The sequence below is a fragment of the Panthera tigris genome, chromosome A2 (genome assembly GCF_018350195.1).
Source record: "Panthera tigris isolate Pti1 chromosome A2, P.tigris_Pti1_mat1.1, whole genome shotgun sequence".
Lineage (NCBI taxonomy): Eukaryota > Metazoa > Chordata > Mammalia > Carnivora > Felidae > Panthera > Panthera tigris.
Genome location: NC_056661.1, coordinates 44891208 through 44912194, shown reverse-complemented (window position 1 = coordinate 44912194; position 20987 = coordinate 44891208). Strand labels below are relative to the sequence as shown.

The 20987-nt window shown below is 40.7% G+C and overlaps 1 protein-coding gene across 6 annotated transcripts in view; it reads right to left on the bottom strand.

Annotated features, from left to right (window-relative positions):
* Positions 1-1136: 1136 nt before the first annotated feature.
* CNTN4 (contactin 4) overlaps positions 1137-20987 on the bottom strand; it is an 893176-nt gene continuing 873325 nt past the window's right edge. For 4 of the 6 annotated variants that reach the window (XM_042979430.1, XM_042979433.1, XM_042979431.1 and 1 more), the window contains 10 exons: positions 20594-20752; positions 17763-17912; positions 16162-16232; positions 14852-15086; positions 13789-13901; positions 12822-13008; positions 12277-12389; positions 6931-7099; positions 4160-4247; positions 1137-1288 (listed from right to left, as the gene is read on the bottom strand). In XM_042979430.1, coding sequence (XP_042835364.1) covers positions 1240-1288; positions 4160-4247; positions 6931-7099; positions 12277-12389; positions 12822-13008; positions 13789-13901; positions 14852-15086; positions 16162-16232; positions 17763-17912; positions 20594-20752 — 1334 coding nt within the window. In that variant the 3' untranslated portion in view covers positions 1137-1239. Of the gene's footprint in view, positions 1289-1575; positions 4248-6930; positions 7100-12276; positions 12390-12821; positions 13009-13788; positions 13902-14851; positions 15087-16161; positions 16233-17762; positions 17913-20593; positions 20753-20987 lie in introns of those variants that run through there. The other 2 variants (XM_042979434.1, XM_042979436.1) reach the window with 1 other exon arrangement.

Genomic DNA, 20987 nt, shown 5'->3' with positions numbered 1-20987 from the left:
AGCTGCCTGTGTCAGGCCTGGTGTCTTTCATTTTGTGATGGAGTAATTTTGGGTGTGCCTAGAAATCGACTATAAGTCTTTGATTTGAAAAGGCTTGCTCCTCCAATCACCGTGGTTGGATAGAGAACTGTTTTAGTTGTAACAACAGGAAAATACAGTCAATTCTTCATTATCTGGGTTAATGGAGGAGAATAGTGGCATGGATAATCCAATACAGCGCACAAAAATCACCTGGTGGTTGATTGCATTACATTAAATTACTTTAAAAATTACATGACATTTTCGTAGGTAATTATGTACTATTTATGTACTTTTTATAATTCAACACTCAACATTCAATGTTCTTTGAGCATACTTTGCAACAAGGTCAGGGTGGTGAGAAAGAACTGGAAAAGTTTAATCAGGATTGAACATTGCTTCTCGGATGTAAATAACCAAAAATCTGATGGTAGGAAAAACTCAGTCATTCTGTCTTCAGAAAGAAAGCTTATAGTAGCCCCCATCCCACAGGCTGAAAGAATTCTGAGCTCACCTGAGAAATGAAATTTATCATTCATGTCTTCTGCCTCCATGCAAAGATGCTGTTTTGTACATAGGGTGTGGGAGCTCTATAAAAATTCAGGAACATTGAGAGAACCCAATTATCTGGCCAAAGAGAGTTTTCTTTTACACAGTTAAATCACAGGCAGATTGCACACACAAAAAGAAGGTAAGAGTAAGGGTAAAAGTAAGCACTTGTAAAGGTTAAACAGCCAAAGCAAATAGGCCCCTTCTAGTGCTCTTGCTTCAGAGTCACTGTCTCAAGTAGTAATACACTCCATCTGAGAATATTATTTGGGACTAGGGTCCAGGGAAGTCCCCTCGGATAGCTAAGCATAGAAAGTGTGTTGCTTAGATCTTCCCAGTATCTATCATCCCATCTTGTGGAAACATCATCTCAATTTTTCTTTAGTAAGCTATTACTTTGCTATGAGTGCAGGTTTGGTGTGATCAAGGTGCTTTGGCTATGGGACACAAAATGGACAGATCAGACTCTTCTAGGAATTTGCATATAGAACAGAGTAGTATCAAACTCATAAACAAATCCAATTTATTCCCAAAAAAGCACTTGGAATAGACTTTTCAGAGTTGCTGTGGTCTGGTTCTTAGCATAGCCTGGTTCTTATTCTCATCAAGGCTTGGTCATTCAGCCTTTTCTTGGCTCATGTGACCTAATCAGGGTCATTCCTTTTTGTTTGTTCAATTTAGCCAGAGTGGTTTTCTGTTGCTTGCAAACAGTGAACCCAACCTGCAACAACAAACACAGAAGCCAAAGAAATCAGACACGTGTGGGTGAAGGTGTCTATGAAGCGCTTTCTAAAATACCTTCAGCTCAGGTGGACTCAGTTAATCCAGGTCCTCATTTACCAGACGATGAAGTGGAGAGATAACAGGACTTTTTCAAAGCATAAAGTTTGAAGCCAGGCCTTCTAATGCTTTTCAGCACCTAACAAAAATAGTGACACGGTCTTCTCTGTTTGGGTCACTAGGGTACATAGGCGGGCAACTGATGCAAAATGCTACTTCAAAGACCCCTTCAATTAATCAATGATTATTTATTGCAAGGCACTGTGCTAGGCACTATGGAGAGTACATGGAAGATAAGACCAAAGTCCCTGCCCTCAAGGAGCTTACAATCTAGCTGGGAAGACAAGGCATAAGTACAAGGAAAATTAAGTAACAATACAGGAGTTAACTTAAAATGCAAGATAACAGTACAAGAGATTTCCAAAAGTAGTACCTGATTAATTACTAAATGAGTGGTATTGACAGGGATTGTAGCTAACCCAGAGGAAGGACATCCTAAAGGGCTGAGGTGTGGGAAGACTTCGCAGATGCCTGGGGCTGGAGCTACCCTAGGACAGTCAGGAATTGGGTGAGAAATAAGGGTGGGGAGGGCATGTCAGGAGGGGTCAGCCATACATCAAAAGGCACAGAGGTGAGACCAAAAGCAAGCAGTGTTCAGGGGCCAGTGAGGGCTCAGTGTAGCTGGGTACAAACTTAAGTTGTTATTAGATTAAGGGCCTTAAACGATCAAGTTTAGATTTTATCCTTTTGGCTATGGGGTTGAGGAAAGCTTAAAACAACAGACATCCATAGGTTAAATATGCAAAAGACTTAGGTAATCAAGAGGAAATATTCAAGTTTGATCTTCAGGACATTTATTTGTGGATTCTGACCCTCTCTGCTTGCAAAGAGGATTTGACATGGTGTCTTCGGGGTTGTCAATTCCAAAGGGATACTCTGAGTCACCTAACTTTGGATCATGGCCAGAGACTTTGGAGTCCCTCTGTCATGTCAAATTATAACTAGCACAAGGGTGAGCTAACAAATTCCCTGACAGGCAGGCAGGAAAAATGCTCCCAAAAGACAAGTATCTTTACAAATGACAGAATATTTATTAACAATACCTTTAAAAAAAGATTACATATGCTAGATCACTGGTAAATATCATTTACACTGGGGTCGGGAACTACCTGGGGTATCATTTTTTTTTCATTCATTTTATTGTTTTGTTGATTTTTTTGTGTGTGTGATTTGAAGTTTTGTTTTATTTTAACATAGAAGTAACCATATCAAACTAAGAAAGGAACACAGCTTGAAATACTGACAATAATTTTTTTTTCTGGTTACCACCCTATTTTTTACACAAGTGGAATCCTGATTAGGACAGGACCTTGTTGAATAAATAGAGTGAGAAGGTTGAAAATTTAACTTATATTATTTGTAAGCAAAAAATGACAAATTACAGGCAAATTTGAGCTCTCAAGAAAGAATAAAAGGTGGCAGAGTGTTCACCTGTGAAAATTTTTATAGAAAATTTCATTGCCTTTTATATGCACTGTTCCACAAGTGTCAGCTGCTTACAAAACCTCCCCCATTATAACAAATAGTTCTTTTCATAAGAATATGTGTTTTTTTATATTGTAATTTCCCAATATGTGATTTTAAGACTTGGAAGGTAAAGCTTATAAAGCAACTAAGCTACTTACTGCAAAACAGGATAATCATCAAGATAACATACAGTTATACTAAAGATCTTTTGTAGTGTCGTGAAAAATTTCTTCGCAGCAACTATCTGCTGAAATAGGAGAAATGTGCCAAACTCCATACATGATTTTGATTCAAAAGAAGGGCTCTATTATTAAAGAGATACACATATATAAAGAAATTATGACTCCAACAACAGAGAATTACCTTTTTTAAAAATGTACATTCAAGACAGATACAGTTAAAGATAATAAAATTATCTTTTATCCTTTGAAAGAGTTGGTTGACTATAGTAACTTTTGGTCTATGTTACTACTGGATAGGTAACTTCAAATTTAATGTCTAAGATAATGCTACTACAGACACAATGCTAACTTAGCTGAGTGAAAAGAAAGTCTTACTGTACAATGCTAAATTCAGGGATGGGAATATTGCACAAGGTAACTCTTGGGCAGTTAGTTTAGGTTTCTAGTTCACAACCATTCCTGAAACCATCTCAAGTTGTGTTGAACAACAAAATTCACAAGAGGGTGGGAAAACATATTGTACATGTCAAAAAGGACTTGATTCAATGCGTTAACTATCCAAAGAGTCATTTACACATCGCAGCCTTAAGTTCCAGACCAAATCTTCAGCTGTTCTGCCACTGAATCCTTGTAAAACTGTACAGTTTATAATTTATTTATCAATATGAGTTTCAAACTTTTTCTTTAAAGGAAATATTTTCAAATAATAATTGTATGATTGTGTTGCCCATAGCATTTTACAGCAGAGGAAAAAATTAATATCTACATTTCATGTTAACTTTAAAAAATTCTATAAAACACTAAATATATAATAAAAAATATGCATATAAGGACATATGTAAACTGCTTTGGTAACATCATATTACAGATGTCTTCAGTGCATTGCAGAGTTTCCAAAGAAACTTCAGACAAAGCTAGGTTTGCTTTGAGGAAGTACTGTATAATGCCATTCCTAAAGAAGCAAAAAACATTTTTTTTTCCAGTAATAAGATGTACTTGAACAACAATATTACTTAGTACTGGGTGTCTTCAAAACAACTAGCTAAATGTTGCTTATATTATAAATAGCAAGTCCTTTAGATAACTTTTGTCATAAACTGGACCTAGCTGTGAGGGAAATCACGATCGTACTGATGGCTGACAGTGTGCATGCATTCGAAGTAGAAGGCCCGGCTCCTCTTGCATAGGCATCTGGAAAGACAGAATAATTTCATTCAGTATCGCCTTGCCCGGGATACAATGGAAAGCAAGGCCACAGCACTTTTCGAAACAGCAGAAATGGCTAGATTCTACCAGAAATAACAATTTCCTAGTGATTTTTTATTTTTTATTTTATTTTAGTTTTTGTTTTTAAGTTTATTTATTTTGAGAGAGAGAGGGAAGGAGAGAGAGTATGGGAAGGGCAGAGAGACAGGGGGAGAGAGAGAGAGAGAGAGAGAGAGAGAGAGAATATCCCAAGCAGGCTCTGTGCTGTCAGCGCAGAACCCGATGTAGGGCTTGAACTCATGAAGTGTGAGATCATGACCAGAGCAGAAACCAAGAGTAGGATGCTTAACCGACTGAGACACCCAGGTGCCCCTCTTAATGATTTTTTAATGTCAGTTCTATGACTACCTACCTAGGAACCTAAGAGCACCTTATGGGACATCTCCGGACCTCTGTGAAAGCATTTCATGAGGATGTCCACATCTAACGTAAGAAGAAACTTCAATATTACTAATAACATTGCTAATAACTATTACATCAATGATGCAGCAAAATAAAAGTTGCTACTCCCTTTTGAATTCTACCTTTGTGCTGGGCACAGGGCACTGTGACACTTAATTCCTACAAAAACCTTAAGCACATCTGGTATTGTGACACTCTTTCACAGATGAGGAAATTAGGATCCAGAGAAGTAAGAAAACTTGTCTAAGATCAGTGAGTTAGTAAATAGCTGAATTGGGATTCAAATCCACATCTGTCTAAATATACCTCCCTTTTCCCCCAGAATAATCTCAATCCTTTTACATAAAACCTTTTCTTACAGGTCTTCCAGTTTTCATAGTTAACAGACTACCAGCTGTTGTTTGAGGCTCCTCCAAAATTGTAAGGTCTTTGACCAACAAAATGGACAATCTTTTGAGGAAGAGAACTTGTTTTTTTCTTTTTTTCACAGTCACATCCTTATTATCTAATATCAATTATATCAATATAATTGCTTAAGATACGTTTTTGTAATGAATTAAACCAAGAATCACTGGTCTAAACAACAACAACAGAACAACAATGAAAATCCTTATAATGATAAGAAAGTATGAAGTGAGACTTTAACAAAGTGAGATGAACTGACCCCCAAACAAACCCCAATCTCAGGTTTTTGTGGCCTGGTGATTACTTCCACATCTCAGGTTCCACAAATTTGGTTCCTTTCAACAGAATTTAGAGCCCTTGCTTTAGTGAGATATAGAATCCAATTCTCCCCAGGTTGTTTTTGTTTTTTTTTAAGATAAAAATGCCTTTAGTGTCCACCTGAAAAAAGGGTGCAGTAAACATAAACTTTATCTGGAAATTGGCAAATCATCCTGAGTTGGGAGCATAGTTTGATGCAGCTTCAGGGTCCCTATGAAGTCTTGTTGTATTTGTCCAATGCTTAGCAAATGCTTATTCAGGAGAAGGGTTAAATGACCAATGAACATTTTCTTTTCTGATGGGAAGCATCCAAATTTTATAGATGCAGTGAAAATTGCTTAGTGAGTGCCTTCCTATAAGTTGCTATCACACACTAGACCCTTTCCTCATCTGAAAAATAATGTGATGGATACCTAGCAGAGGGGCTGAAACTCAGGACGCTATGTTGAGAATTTTGTCCATGATTTAAAATATTATGTTGCCACTGATGGCTTGAAAATTTATATTTCCAGCCTACATTGAACCCCTTATCTCCAGGCGGTTAAATCCAAAAGCCAATGAAAATCTACACTAAGACTTCTAACTGCAATTTTTTTTTATTGTGGTAAAACATATGTGTTATAAAAGTTACCGCTGTAACTATTTTACAGTGAACGAGTCAGGGGCATGAAGTATACCCCAATGTTGTTCAACCAGCACCACTATCTAGGTCAAGGACTTTTTCATCACCCCAACTGGAAACCCAGTACCCATTAAGCTGCAATTCACACCACTGGCCAGCCTCTACCAGTCATTAATCTGACTTCTGTGTCTATGGATTTGCCTTTTCTATTTTTTTTAATAAATGAAATCATACAACAATAAAAAATAATATGCTGCTGAGATATCTGCAAACATAGTGCTTAAAAAACAGGATTGAATATATTTGCTCAAAAAAGAACATTCTTACATATTATTCAACAATCTTTGTCAACAGAGATAATCTTTGCTATACATGGACATGCGTGTTTATGTACACGTTATATACACACATTCAAAATAGTGCCAAGTTCAAAAGATTTTCAGCCACAGACATTGAGTTACATGGTCCTGCTAAAGACAAATTGCTACAGCACTTTAAAGACCCCTTTGTTTATTCCTCCTGAGTGACTCACGCTTTTAACTTTCTAAGCTGCAATTTCGCTGTTGTTGTAGATGCACACCACACAGGTCCACACGGGAAAACCTGTGTGATGGATTTGGGGCTGCTTTAATATGATTTTTTGATTAGCAACTGATAAAATCAGTCAAAACTGGTCACATCGTCTTTTTGTGTGAAACCGCCTATGATCAGTGAACATCACTTGTCTGATGGAAGGGGACGGCACTGCCCATTTTTGGAGAAGACTTTCTTTGTGGGCTTCACTTTGTCTGAGCCCGGACTCACTGGCAAGGCTTAGGAGCTACAGCAGGGAGGGGCAAGGGAGGAAAAACACACTCTTACTTGATATCTTTGGAATTCGAATTTGTTCACTGGGGCTGCCATCTCCTCCATCACTGAATGGCTTAATTTCTATTATATAATCTTCATCAAAAGGCAAAGAGAGCTCCACTGATGTTTTATTTGTCTCAATGACAGATGTGCTGCTTTGTCTGTTCCATCTGTACAAGACCTGCCAATGCAGAAAGAACAGGTGTCACCTGCTGTCCTCACAAAAGCCCCAAAGATGGAGCATTCATTCGTTCTCACCTCTGGGCACCAGCGAAATGTGGGAACACGGAGGTTGTCAGACTGCCCGCACACACTTGGGAGGCTCATTTATACCCGGGGGCACGTCTGCAGCCACCATTTCATGATGAGGAAAGCGTTTACAGGACACTGCAGCATGGGGATGGGGTTAGCATGAGTCACCCACCACGCCATGTGGCCTCACATAACCTCTGGAAGGCTCAGATAATACACCTGGAAGATGAATAACTCTTGGAGGATGTACAGAGCTCAGTTATACATGAAGGGCTCTGGCGTCGGAATCAACTTGGCCACTAGAAAGAGGACCATAGTCCTCACTACCTCTCTGGGCTTCATTTTCCTCATCTGTAAAACGGAAACAATGACACCCACCTTTCTGGGGTGTTTTCAAGGTTGCAAAAGGACTGACTGTAAGTGAAGGACTTGGCTCAAATGAAGCATGTAAGACATAGTATTTATGAAGACTTAAAGGGAACAAGAGATAAAAAACACACGTGGCAAAGGTGAGAAGCACAAGGAAGGCATCATACGTTATTATCACCATGAATCCTTTGGAGAAAGCACATTTCAGCACAGGAGAGATTTCCAAAAGGCAAGGGCGGGAACCCCCTTTTCCTTGCACTGAGACCCCTTTTTGAGCTCTGTGGAAAACAGGGTATTATGTGGCAGTCACTGTCACTCCAGAAGTGTCTATAGCTTCACCGGTCCTATTCATGCATGCTTCCCTTCTTGGCCTCCCCTGGGTCTGGGTCTGGGTTGGCGGCTCATTTGACAAGGTACCCAGCTAGGTCTCCCGAAAACACTTCCATCTGCCTGCCTGGTATTTCCTACTCTGACTGCCATCAGCTATGATCAGAAACAAAATCTAAAAGCCTGGACAAGTGCATCTACTGTTTTGGATATAAAGACTGTGCTGATAACTATCCCATAAATACTTTCTGATGTTTATTGTGACCTAGGTCCCTTATTGACATCACCATGTTTAACTGTCACAGCAATCTGACAAGACAGGCATTATTAGTCCTTGCCAAAGATGAGGAGCCTGAGGCCGGAAGATGTCACAGAGCTAGTGAGAATTCCTAACCCGTACTCTTAAATCACTACCATCCAGTACCTTCAGTTTCTGCTGGTAGTTAAGAAACATAGGGTTGGGTGAGATCAGTGGTCCTCAGTCTTGGCTGTGTGGTAGAAACACTTGGGGAACATGAGAAATACTGACGCTCAGGGGTTCTCAACAGGGTGGGAGGGCTGAAGGAACAATTTTGCTCCTCTCCCCCAGGGGGCATTTGGTGATGTCTGCAGACATTTGTGGTTGTCACAACAGGTGCTACTGTTTATTGGGTGGAGCCCAGGGATGCTGCAAAACAGCCTGCAATGAATGCAGAGGACAGTCCCCACGCTGAAAGTTATCCAGCTCAAATTGGCAGAAGTGAGGAGGCCCAGGAGAAGCCTGCTATGGCTCCACTCCAGAGGTAATGCTACAGAGGTAGGGGCCAGGCTGCGGTACTTAAAATGAGTTTGATGTGATGTTAATGTGGCTGTAAATCTTGCATTCGCTCAGGGGTCCTCAAGCCTGAGTGTGCATCAGAATTGCCTAGAGGGTTTGTTAAAACCCAGGTCACTAGACCCCACCCCAGAGTTTATGATTTAGTAGGTCTGACGTTGGACTTGAAAATTCGCATTTTCCCAAATAATGCCACTGCCTCTGGTTCAGGAACCACACTTTGAGAACCATAAGATTTGCTCACATTTCAAAATTCTGACCTGCTGAAGTTAGGGACATAAGGCCACTCTACTACTGCAATAAAAAGCAAACACAAGTAAAATTCATGAAATTCCCTTAAAATGGTATAGATCCCATTTGTTCCCTGGCATTTCATCACCTTAATTTATATCTCTCTAATACATGGTGGAAAACACAATTTCCTTAAGGTGGAAAGATTCATAAGTGTCCCCTTCCTTCTCCGGAACATCAGTTGTATCAAACTCAGCATCCCCTCGCTAATGATCAGGCTCAAATAAATCCTCAGGCACATTCAGGAGTGTCAAAGCGTCTCATCACGGCCCTTCAGGAACACGGGCTGGCTGACGGGATGCAAGGGCACATCTGGCTTTGAGGAATAAATTGCTTCTTTGATTTACCTCTGGTCCTTGCCAGAGCACAGAGACTTCAACCGGTTTCAAATATAAATCCAAAAGAAACACTTCCAGGAAAAAGCAGCCTTGCTATCAGCACTGCTTATCAGTCTTGTAATATTAGGGACTGCATTGGAACCTAAATAAGAGCCTGTAAAACCTTTATTTACACCAAACACTTGGTTCGGCTGATTGACTTGAAGGCTGTGCTTGCATTTCATATAACCCAGGGCAGAAGAAAAGCAGAAAGAGTGGATTCATGGGAGTAATGATAACAGTAGCAAACATTATTGAATGCTTACTTTGTGCTTCAACACTCTATGTTCTTCTTTTACGTGAAAAGTAAGAGTAATTTAAACTTTGTTCTTATCACATTAGACAACCTGACATTATTTCAGTTATAGTCTATTTCTCAATGTCTGGGTGAAACATCAAAGTGGAGATGTGTCCTAATTTATCAAAGATGATGAGTTTTTCCCCAAGAATCAGTAGGAGCCACTGAACTGGAGCCAATGGATCTCTGATTTTCTTATTAAATGTAGATCAATATACGAAGTGTCCAGACCATCAGTACTCAAAAAGAAAGTGAAATTACCGCCTCCCAAAGGTGTGCCTTGTGACCTGGACTTCAGTGACCCTTCAGGGATGGCCTTAGTGCACAGTTCTGTGCCTGTGTTCTTGCAGCTGTGGTCCATGGATAGTTTTAAATCACTGAGATGTTCCCATAATCAAGACTAACAATACGACTCTCAGCTACATCCTTCCCCTATCCCTCAAAGTGCATTTTCTCTGCTCCTTGTTCTTCACTGGACGTCCCAAACTGTTTCCCTGTATACTACAACAAACGACATTCAGGTGTTTTTATGTTGTATGGCTGTTTCCACTCTTTGGATACAACCACACACAAGTGGTCTGGTTTTCGAGACCACCGTAGCAGAGAGAAAGACGAGGCAGTGATTGGTATCAGAGTGCCTAACTGTGCTATTTTGGCTTATGCTTCGATTCAAAACATAATCTATAGAATCTGGCGGAGAACCTCTCCCCACCTCACTGACACAGACATATACTTGGAGCCTGGAGATGTCCTCACAAGCAACGAGAGATCTGTCACCACCTTCTACCATGTTATGTGATACCTGGCTCTGGGCAACTTCACTGTGGCTTTGGAGGGATCTGTCTGACATCTTCAATGAGGCCAGAGAACACTGAGAACACTGTATGTTGTAAGCAGTAACACGGTTACCTCTTGAGATAGGCATTGTTATTACTCTGATTTCAAAAATGAGGACACTGAGACCTGAAGATATTAGGCAATTTTCCCAGGGTACCATGAACAGTAAGTGGTAGATTTAGCATTCAAATGTAGGTGGTCTGGGTCAATAGCCTATATGCTTAACTCAGTCTAGTTTGGCCACCATCTGTGTGGGAAAATTGCTTCCCCACTCTGGTCTCTGTCTTCATGAATGCAAAACAAGGGGGTTCATTAGAAGAAAACTGATAGTCCATGGGTCACATTTGGCCTGCATATGTTAAGTGTTTCGCTCTTACAGTGTTTATTTCATCTTACTATTTTATTGTATTTTGAGTTAGATGTCAACATTTACCAACACCCCCAAATTATACATGAAACAATTTTGGGTTCTACTAAAAAAATTAGAAGATATTGCCACACTGTTTGGTAATAATAGGCTAGAGCCCAGAATCCACTGCCTCTTCTGGACAATGAGAAAATCTCTAATTCATCACAGTCTCCAATATTTCCTATTGCATCACGTTGGCATGTGCCCACCTCAGGACCTTTGCATATCTTGTTCATTGTGCTTGGAACACTCCTTCCCAGAGAGCTGCCTATCTTCTTTCCTTTTTCATGGCCCAACTGAAATGTCTAGAGTAAAAGTTCAGAGAAAAATGAAGATACTAGGAAATTTGTCCTTTAATAAAAGAGAAAATGCAGCCCTAAGACGTTAAGTGATTTAGAGTCACATAGTTAATAGAGGACCAAAATGTGGGCCTCCTAATTTATGCTAGAAGACCCTTCCAGAAGAGTTTGCTCTTATAAAAGGACACAGGAAAAGTTCTGCAGATGAGTTTCTAGGCAACGTTGCTCTGTTGGCAGAATACAAATCACTGTGCCACGTGAAGGAAAGAAAAGGAAGTCGTGACAGGGAGCATTTTCCTGAATTCTTCTCTACTCATGTTACCCAAGGTTCTACCACCAACTACATCCACTCCTAATTCCAGCTGTGCTTTGATCAACTACTTTCCAACAGGTCCATGTCCTTTCATGAGCTCCCGACAGCACTGCCTCTATGCTACTCTCAACACTTCCTGCAAAAATGCCACACACCACAGCTTGCACGCCAGTTTTGTCTGGCCTGCATTGCATTGCCCCACACATTGCTTAAAAGTAACACAAAACAAGACAGTAACAATTCCTGTTAATTGTGGCACCAAGGCTAAACACTCTTTCTTTTCTAGCTAAATAAAGTAGACTAATACTACGGGAGCAGGCAAATGAATTGTCTAAAAACTCCCTGGTTTCTTTTTCTCTCTATAAATCTCCCTAATTATAGGAACAGGAACAAAAATGATTAACCATTCATAATACTGTTGATAAAAAAAAAAAAAAAAGACAACCAGGACAAGAACAAAACAAAGCTGACAGGAGAAATGTTACAGATGCGGTTTTTCCTGAGTTTTTGAAGACACACCTATAGGTTCTTCAACCATTTCTGAAAGACTCTGCCTGAGTCCAAAGAATCAGATTAGGCAATCTCTGACTCTAGCCTGTGGCCACGGACCATTTATAAAACTCAGAGCAAACCACTCTGGGGACAGAGATTCCTAGAGAGGCTGTGAGGCATCATCAGGGAAAGTGAGAACATAGTTCATATGACTTTGTGTGAAGAGACTGTTCTCACTAACAGCAGGATTAGGAGCCTCTGCAAAAAAGAAATTACCCACTTTGTATCCTTTTACTTCCGACTCATTATCTAGGGCCTTCACTTGATCCCAATTCAGGATAATTTTGGAGTCCGATGAATTCCATATGATGTTTCCGGGGGGTTGACTTGGTGCTATAAAAAAATTAAGATATACGAAGTCACAGATTATTAAGTCTCAATGGATTCTGAGGAATATCTCCTTACTAGAATTCAAGAGTGGAGGCAATTTAATGGGCTATTGCACTAATATGTGTCTTCAAGGTCACTAAAATCTGACGAGATACAGCATTGCAAATGGAAAAAGATTCACTTGGTCGCCTAACATTTATATCTAAAAGAAGTAGCCCTTCCCAATGAAGAGAAAAACATTTATCTTTCTGTCCTCTGGAGCAATGAATTTTGCATGGTATTCGGAAAGGTTCAGTTAAAATGCTAAGGTAAATTTGAATACACATAATGATACCAATTAGTATGCAAATGATCACTGGGAGGTGGGGATGGGGAATGAACTTGGGATATGTCTGATGAAATCCCTAAAATATTTCTGAACAAGAATGTTCTTACGTGGCTTTCTGGTTGTCACATTGACTGTTGCGCTGGACGGGCCTGTCCCTGCAGTATTATATGCCTTGACAGCTAAATGATACAGCGCGCTGCCTTTTAAATTGGTGATTTTTGTTGATGTCTGATTTCCAATTGTTCGTATTTTTCTAGCATTTTCTTCCTTGTCATCATGTCTCCAGTATTTAACCTGAGAAAATAAAAAGGAAGACTGTGGGAATCATACCTATTAGAGATATTTCCAACGGTAGCAGCTTTTTATTTTGTCTTTAAATTTTTTAAATGTTTATTTATTTTTGAGAGAGAGAGACAGAGCACAAGCAGGGGACAAGCAGAGAGAGAGAGGAAGACACAGAATCCAAAGCAGGCTCCAGGTTCTGAGCTGTCAGTACAGAGACGGATGTGGGGCTCAAACTCGTGAACCACGAGATCATGACCTGAGCTGAAGTAGGATGCTTAAACCACTGAGACACCCAAGCGCCTCATCTGATCTTTAAAATACAGATTCTGATGATGGAGTTGATGTTTTCCTACCAACTCATAAGTAGAGCTTTCAGAGCCAATGGCTTTGTACGCCCCGAGCACTCGTGGGCAGTATGAAGGGCTCCCTTTCCGTTCTCAGCTTCATAGTGAGATAGAAAGTGGGCACAACCATTGTTGGCTATTTCTCACCTTTCCCCCACATTTGTTTTGAGTCCAAGTGGATACTGGGTGTATCAAAAGTCAAAGCTCATTTCTCCATTCTTCTTGTAAATTCTTAGATCTGCATCTATTTTGAAAAAGATTTCTGGAGTGTAGCAGGAAAAGGGTGCTTTCAGCGTAGAATGTCAGTGGTTCAATAAATATCTGCTAGAAGCCTTAACAAATCCCTCTAAATGGGAATCTGAGTCTTTTTCCCAATAGAGTGTATGTTGAAGTTCTCACTGAGGGGTGCATCTTTCCCGACCCAACGCACATATCTCTTGCTTACCTCATAGCCTTGTATCCGTCCTCTATTCTTCTCCATGGGGGAGGCCCAGAAAACTTCAATGTCTGTTGCAGACAGACTTCTGGCAAAGATGCTGGCTGGTGGTTTGGTGGGTTCTGCAGATGAGTGTGGAAAAAGTGATTACTTTATCAACTGCATCAGAACAGCTTCTAGATACTGGCATTATAAGGAGCAAATTGAGGCGCCTGGTTGGCTCAGTCAGTTAAGTGCTGACTTCAGCTCAGGTCATGATCTCATGGTTAGGGAGTTCAAGACTGGTGTCGGGCTCTGTGCTGACAGCTCAGAGCCTGGAATCTGCTTTGGATTCTCCATCTCTCTCTGCCCCTCCCCTGCTCATGCTCTGTCTCTGTCTCTCAAAAAGAAAAAAAAAAAAAAGTTAAAAAACTTTAAGTAAAATTCCAAGGAGCAAATAATCCATAGTTATATTACAGCCTTTAGTGATGAGGACACTAACACTCATTTTATAGAAGAGCTATGATTAACAACTAGAAGGTAGTTGTGACAGAAATGGTAAAGACAAAGTCTTTGATTTCTAAATTTGGGGGTAGCTGGAAGGGAAGCAACCCAGGACTCCTTAAGTTCAAGCACCAAGTTTTCATAGCTAGCAAATCCTTTAATACACACCCTTATTTAAACATCTCTTTTTTTAAGTGTTATTTATTTTGAGAGAGAGATAGAGAAAGAACAGTGGAGAGGCAGAGAGAGAGGGAGACAGAGAATCCCAAGCAGACTCCACACTGTCAACATGGAGCCCGATGCAGGGCTCAAACTCATGAACCATGAAATCATGACCTGAGTCAAAATCAAGAGTAAGATGCTTAACCAACTGAACCACCCAGGTGACCCATAATACACATCCTTCTTAATCAGCATTTGTCATAGGTGAGAGTCCTAGTCACTGGATTATGAAAATAAGAGCAAAAGAACAAAGGGAAGCCAAATGACTTGACTAAGATTCAGGAGAGCCTGTCAACACTTCAGTCCTAAAATCAGCAGCATCTCAGAACTGAACAAATAACAAATATATAGGCAGCATAAGCCATACCTTCTTCTGCAGAATATACCACTGTGGTGGGACTGAAGGGGCCTTCTCCCTTATTGTTGAAGACGCCCACTTTAACCTCAAAGGGAGAGAAGGGGCGCACACTCTCATTCCTGAACACGTATCTGGAGGCATCGGCTGATGCTAGCACTGTCAGCATCCAGATCATTTTGCCATAGGGCCGGAAGGCCACCACATAGCCAAAGCCTCTACCATTCTGTAATTCCTCAGGGACCGTCTGGGAAAGAAGGGAGGCAGCCTTCAGAAATCACAGCAGTTCTATTCAAATGCTACAATTGTTTTATTTTACCCTACCTCCCACAATCTTATACATACATTCTTCCCCACCTATCTTATTTTGGGTTTTGTCAAGAGTATTAGGCTTGGGGCTTGCCATCAGTATGGATGAGGTATCGAAGTAGGTTAAACAGGCAAACAAACAAATAAACAAACAAAAAACCCAGTGAGAATTTGCAGTGGAGAGCCTGGCTTCTTGATGGGGGAGATCCAGCTCTGAAGTTCTTGCAAATGAAAGTCACTGGACAGTTGATCTAGAAACCGACATTCCAACATATACCATCCAATAAGAATCTTCCTCCAGGGCCAAACAGGCAAAAGACTTCATTGAAGAAGACCGTCTTGGCTCAAGAAAGCTATTCCCCCTCAGAAATGAGGAGTGAGGCTGGAGGGGGTAATTTCTTTCACTGCTGGGGCTTTGGTTAAATGCAAGATTTTTAACTTTGGGGGTAATGTCTAGAATCTTCCAAAAACATTAAGAACCCTTTCTAAAACTCCAATCTCATTTCTCAAAATCAATTTTTTAATAAATTGGTGACTAACCTACCTCCAAGTTGTTTAAAAACCACCTTATAAAAGAGGACTCCAGAAGCAAAGCCAATTGCCAGGAAATTGTGCTGGTACACTGAATCTATTGCTGGCAGACATTTTAAATAAATTGGCCATGCATCAGTTCAGGAAGAAAGGAAAACTGGTTTTCTTTGAACCAGCTTTCATATATATGTGTGTGTGTGTGTGTGTGTGTGTGTATACACACACACACATTTTTTTTTCTTGTGTGGTCTTCCATTTTATGATTGTTTTTTCTGTGTTAAATCAAATTAAAACTTAACTCAACAATTGATGGGCAAGCACCACCTTTTCTTGCTGGCAATTAGCTACGTGAGAGGGGGTGTTTGCACTCAAGTAAATTTCAGCTCTTAACAAGAGAAGAGAAAATTTCTTCTATTTGTTTAACATAGAGAAAAAAAATAGCTACGCTAATGTATACTCCTTTTGTTCCATGATTCATTTACCTCCCAGGTTATAACCAGTTCAGATTTGCTGCCTCCGCCACCACTGACGTTAGCTGGGGTGACTTCAGGGACTGTGCAGGAGACAAAAAAACAAGTCATATCTGGTGTTAAAAGCAAATGAGAGGAAAGAAGGTTGCCTGACAGAAGTGACTCACTTGAAGCAAATACTCTGATAAACATATATCTTTGTCTTTTGAGATCAGAAACAGTGTGGTCAAGTGGCCCAAAGCATCAGCTTAAAGAAGTGAAACGTACCATGGAAATTGCCATTAGTTACCTGTTTCCCATTCAACAAGGTATGCACATTATGTGACATGTATGACCAATTGTTCAGCTCCGTCCCTAGAGGCCAAGCTTCAGTGGTAGGAGGAAAGGACAGAGGTTCTGGTTCTAGTGCTTGGATAGGCATTTATTAACCATGTGGTGATACACAAAAGACAGACAATACACACTCTGCCCGTGCAGAGCTTACAATCTAGTTGAGGTAGAGCGCACATGCAGAACATACAGAGGAATGGTGACAATAAAGAACAACACGATGCAGAGAGAATGGAGAAGTGCAGTGGCGTTCTGAAGTAGCAGGCTGCTCAGAGTAGGGTTGGGCTAATGGCTTCTCGGAGGAAGGTGAGTTTTGAGCTGGGTGCTGAAGGAAGTGGTGGACATAGGTTGACCCCTGGCTCACTGTGCTTAACCTCTTTGATCCCCAGTTTTCTCTGTAAAAGAGGGGAAATTAGGCTAGCTTCCTCCCCAGGATTGCTGAGAGGAATTAATTAAATTACAGTTTTGGAGGGGTGGGGGGGAAGAAAGCATGGGGATTAGCTACATTATCATCAGGGAAACAAAAGACCCCATTGGTGTCTGGGTGTGTTCCCTTGGTTAAAGCCAATGAAATAGGTCTAGATGGAGTTTTGTGCAAGAGTAGGGTCAGACTTCCCATCTGCTTAAGGACCTTGCTATTACTCTTTCAACAAACATTTGGCGTTATCACAGCTGGGGACTCTACAAAGACCCACACCTAAGCCTCCCACATTACATGAGAGAAGGAAATGTACAACCAATGCAGATGAATTCATGTTATTCCCTCCCTGTGCTCATTCTAAGCTGTGCTTACAGAGGGTCATACTACACATACATACTGGCTTCGTATGAGTGAGCAGGATGTTCTGAATCTTAGCTTCTGGGAATGGTTTATACTCTAAGAAAAAAATCTTACTAAATATTTCTGAAGAACTTATTCCTTGTGACGAGTGATTTCTGTGTGTTGAATTCATTTGAAATGTGGGGTGTGCCTTAAAAAGGTAAATCCTGGTTGAAGAATCTTGGTGACAAACGAACCATTGAAGGAAGAGGTGGTGTTTGGAAGAACTAAGCACAGAGTGTTTCTCCCTGTACAAGGAGACCCAGGAATGAGTGAGAACTTAACTCTTGAACTCAATAAACTGAGCATCTGCGGGTCTGGTTTCTGATCATTATGAACATTCAAGGGAAGGGGGTGCTAATACAGAGCCTCATTAGGGCTGAAGAGCAGGAAGAATTCAAAGCCTTTTCCTAAGGAATAATAGCCACTGGCACAGACTCTCCATGTCCTGGATACTACTCACGAGCCTCTTCTGTCCTCCGCTTCTCCGAGGGCCGGCTGGGTTCCCCGATCCCAATCACATTGGCCGCAACAGTGCGGAATTCATACTCGACCCAAGGGTTCAAACCCACGACAGCCGCTGTGAATGTCTTCCCATCAATAAGTTCTGGCACTGAAAGACATCAAAAGGTGGAGATACTTTACAGGATTCCATGTTAAGCAGATAGGAACTTCCACCCGTCATGATTACTGTTACTGTGTGCAGGGCATTGTAGGTGGTCTGAGACTAGTTGTACAGCAGCTGTTACAAGGAAGTCATCCCAGAACTCTCTATACTAAACTAACAAGTTCAAATGAGACACCAGCAGATAACATTACAGTATTCAAGGCACAAAAGTGCTTGACTGTAATCATGACTGTTGTTACCTGACACGTTTTTCAGCATTTACCGTATAGTATTGGGCACACTTCAATTTCTACAATCATTCTATGAGTAAAGTAAAATTGCTGTGTTTATTTATACAGATGAGGAAAATGCGCCTTATAAAGATTGTTACTCATTCAAGATTGCACTGGACTTGCTCCTTTGTCCGTGTGTTCCAAGCTCTATAACTTAACATAATAATGAATCTACAATATTACAATTCTGTAATATTGCTGATGGTGAACTATACTAACCTATCTCATGAAGGAATCTGTAACCACAAAAGGAATGGCCACGAAGCACACAAAAAAGAAGTCAGAGAGGGAGAATTTGACAATATTCACCTACTAGTATTTGGAGAAGGGCTCCTTCCCAAGAGGACATGGCCCACTGTTTTGACACCATAAGCCATGAAGCTCTGGACATTGCCTCCGTGCTCACTGAACAACTTTTTGAATTTTAAACTGGTTATCATAAAGATGTCCCACGTGAGGGGTACCTGGCTGGCTCAATCACTAGAGCATGCGACTCTTGATCTCCGGGGTCATGAGTTCAAGCCCCACCATGGGTACAGAATTTACTTAAAAAAATAAAACAAAAAAAAAATAAATAAAGATTTCCCATGTGGCCCAGAAGATTCAAAGGGAGGTTCCCTGTGGCAAAGCTGAGGCCATCACACTGGTCACTGGGATTCGGTGGCTGCCAGCCTCCTTATACCACAATTACAGAGTCCTAGCCTACAAAGGTAAAAAATGGGGCTCTGGAGTCAGATCATCTGGATTCTAAACCTGAATCGACACTTAGTAGCCCAATGACCTTGGGCAAGTCGCTTAACCTTTCCATGCTTTGGTTTCCCTATCATACGATGAGGCTAATAACAATATCTATTCACAATGCTGTTGAGAAAATCCAAGAAAAGCACTTAGCAGAGCATATCATGTAGCACATAGCAAGGGTTCAACAAATTCTAGTGTTTTGTTTGTTTGTTTGTTTGTTTTTTTTACCATCACTATCATCAGCAGCGGCAGCTTCATCCTCCTCTTTTCTTTCATTATATTTCTGTAGCACTTCCTATTTTTAAAAAAGTTTCACAATCATTTCTCTTTTGGGTCATAACCAAATCTTATCATGCCCATTTAACAGAAGAGGAAGATGCATAGTTGTATAGACATGTGCTGATTAGCAGAGTCAGGGCTAGAATGATCCCCTAACTTTAAGATTTTTGTGTATCTTTCCTTCCTAAGCACTTTTGAGATTCAGAAGAAAATCAATGAGCTGGAAACACACAAACCCATTTCTGAGGTTGGATAAGCTGAAGTAAAAAAAAAAAAAAAGAGGTTGTGAAAATCAATAGGATTCATCTGAATTGCAGAAAACCAGGCCTATCACTCCATGTATTTCTACCTCAAGACATTAAGGTCACACAGCCAACTCTTAGGAACTAGAAGAGTGTGTATCTTGCTTGCAAAAACTACTTGTTTGTCCATTTTTCCTCAAATGAAACCTAGATAAAATAACAAAAAGAGTCAATTTGGGGGGTGGGCAGGGAAGGTATGGTCAACTCACATTCCTTTATTTTTCAAGTTTGACAATCTCCTCAGGGCTCTGCTCCACCAGGGCCATGGGCCTACCTGGCGGGGCAGATCTGAGGGCCTCGCTGAACCATCCAATCTGTAGTAGTGACAGGCGATGTGTACAAAGGGCAGGGGCTTAATCAACACAAGTTTATGACCTGCGCTTACTGGGAATTCCTTGTTCATGGGGAATAACTGCAATCCCTGATCCCCATCATGAGTGGGGTTCAACGGGTTACCTGCACCTGCCGGTGTAGGGTAGGCACATGCTGAGCCAGGCAGTGTAGTACGTGTGTAGCCCCCAACATCTAAGGGCATCACAGACATACTTTTTAATATAACAAAATCTCATACCTCTTTATGCCCAAATTTAGCCATCTAAATAAAAATGGGCAGCAAGTCAAGGGGCTCCAGGCAGTCTTTAGTTATTGTTTTTTTTGAGAACACTATATAAACTTTTACAAAGGCTATGTAGACTAGCATAATCCACTGCTTCTCAAAGTATATCATTAATAGTACACAGATAATTTTAGGTAATAAGCAGATTGATGCATTTTATTTTTACAACTAATGTATTTTATTATGTATGTTAAGAAAAAATATAACCAACATACAGATCTATCATGTGATAGACATTGTTGCTTAGGATAAGTTAAAAAACAAAAAAACAAAGAGCTGATATAAAGAAAAACATTAAATGAATGATAGTACCATTAGATGAGGTCTAGGAAACATTTGTAGTTGTGTCTGAATGAGAACCTAGGTGGCCCTTGGTTTCTGCCACAGTGCTTTGTCCATTATGCTGAGTTTCAGAAGCCCCTGTGAAAGACCAGCACCAGGCATCCAATATGGTACCTGTATTGACTGCTTGCCAGCCTACGGAGAACGGAGTCCTGGCTTGAATGACATACATGGTGATGGGGCTGTGGTTGTCAGGCCCGGGTCTCCAGGAGAGCTGAGCAGTGGTATCTGTAATTTCATCTATGGTCACAGCCTCTGGGGGTCCTGGGGGACCTGTGAAAGAGCAAGACCCTCAGAAGGGAGCAGTGCGTTCAAATGTCCAAGCAAATGATTGCTTAATTGAATGCAGAGCTGATCCATTCAACCATTTGTTCACCCACTCACAGATTTATCACTTGTCAGTTCCCTTTTGAATACCTCTTTGGGTGTCCAGAATTCTTCTGGCTCTGAAACTACAGAGATGAATGAGACATGGCTCCTTTCTTTCTTTCATTTAAAAAAAAAATTT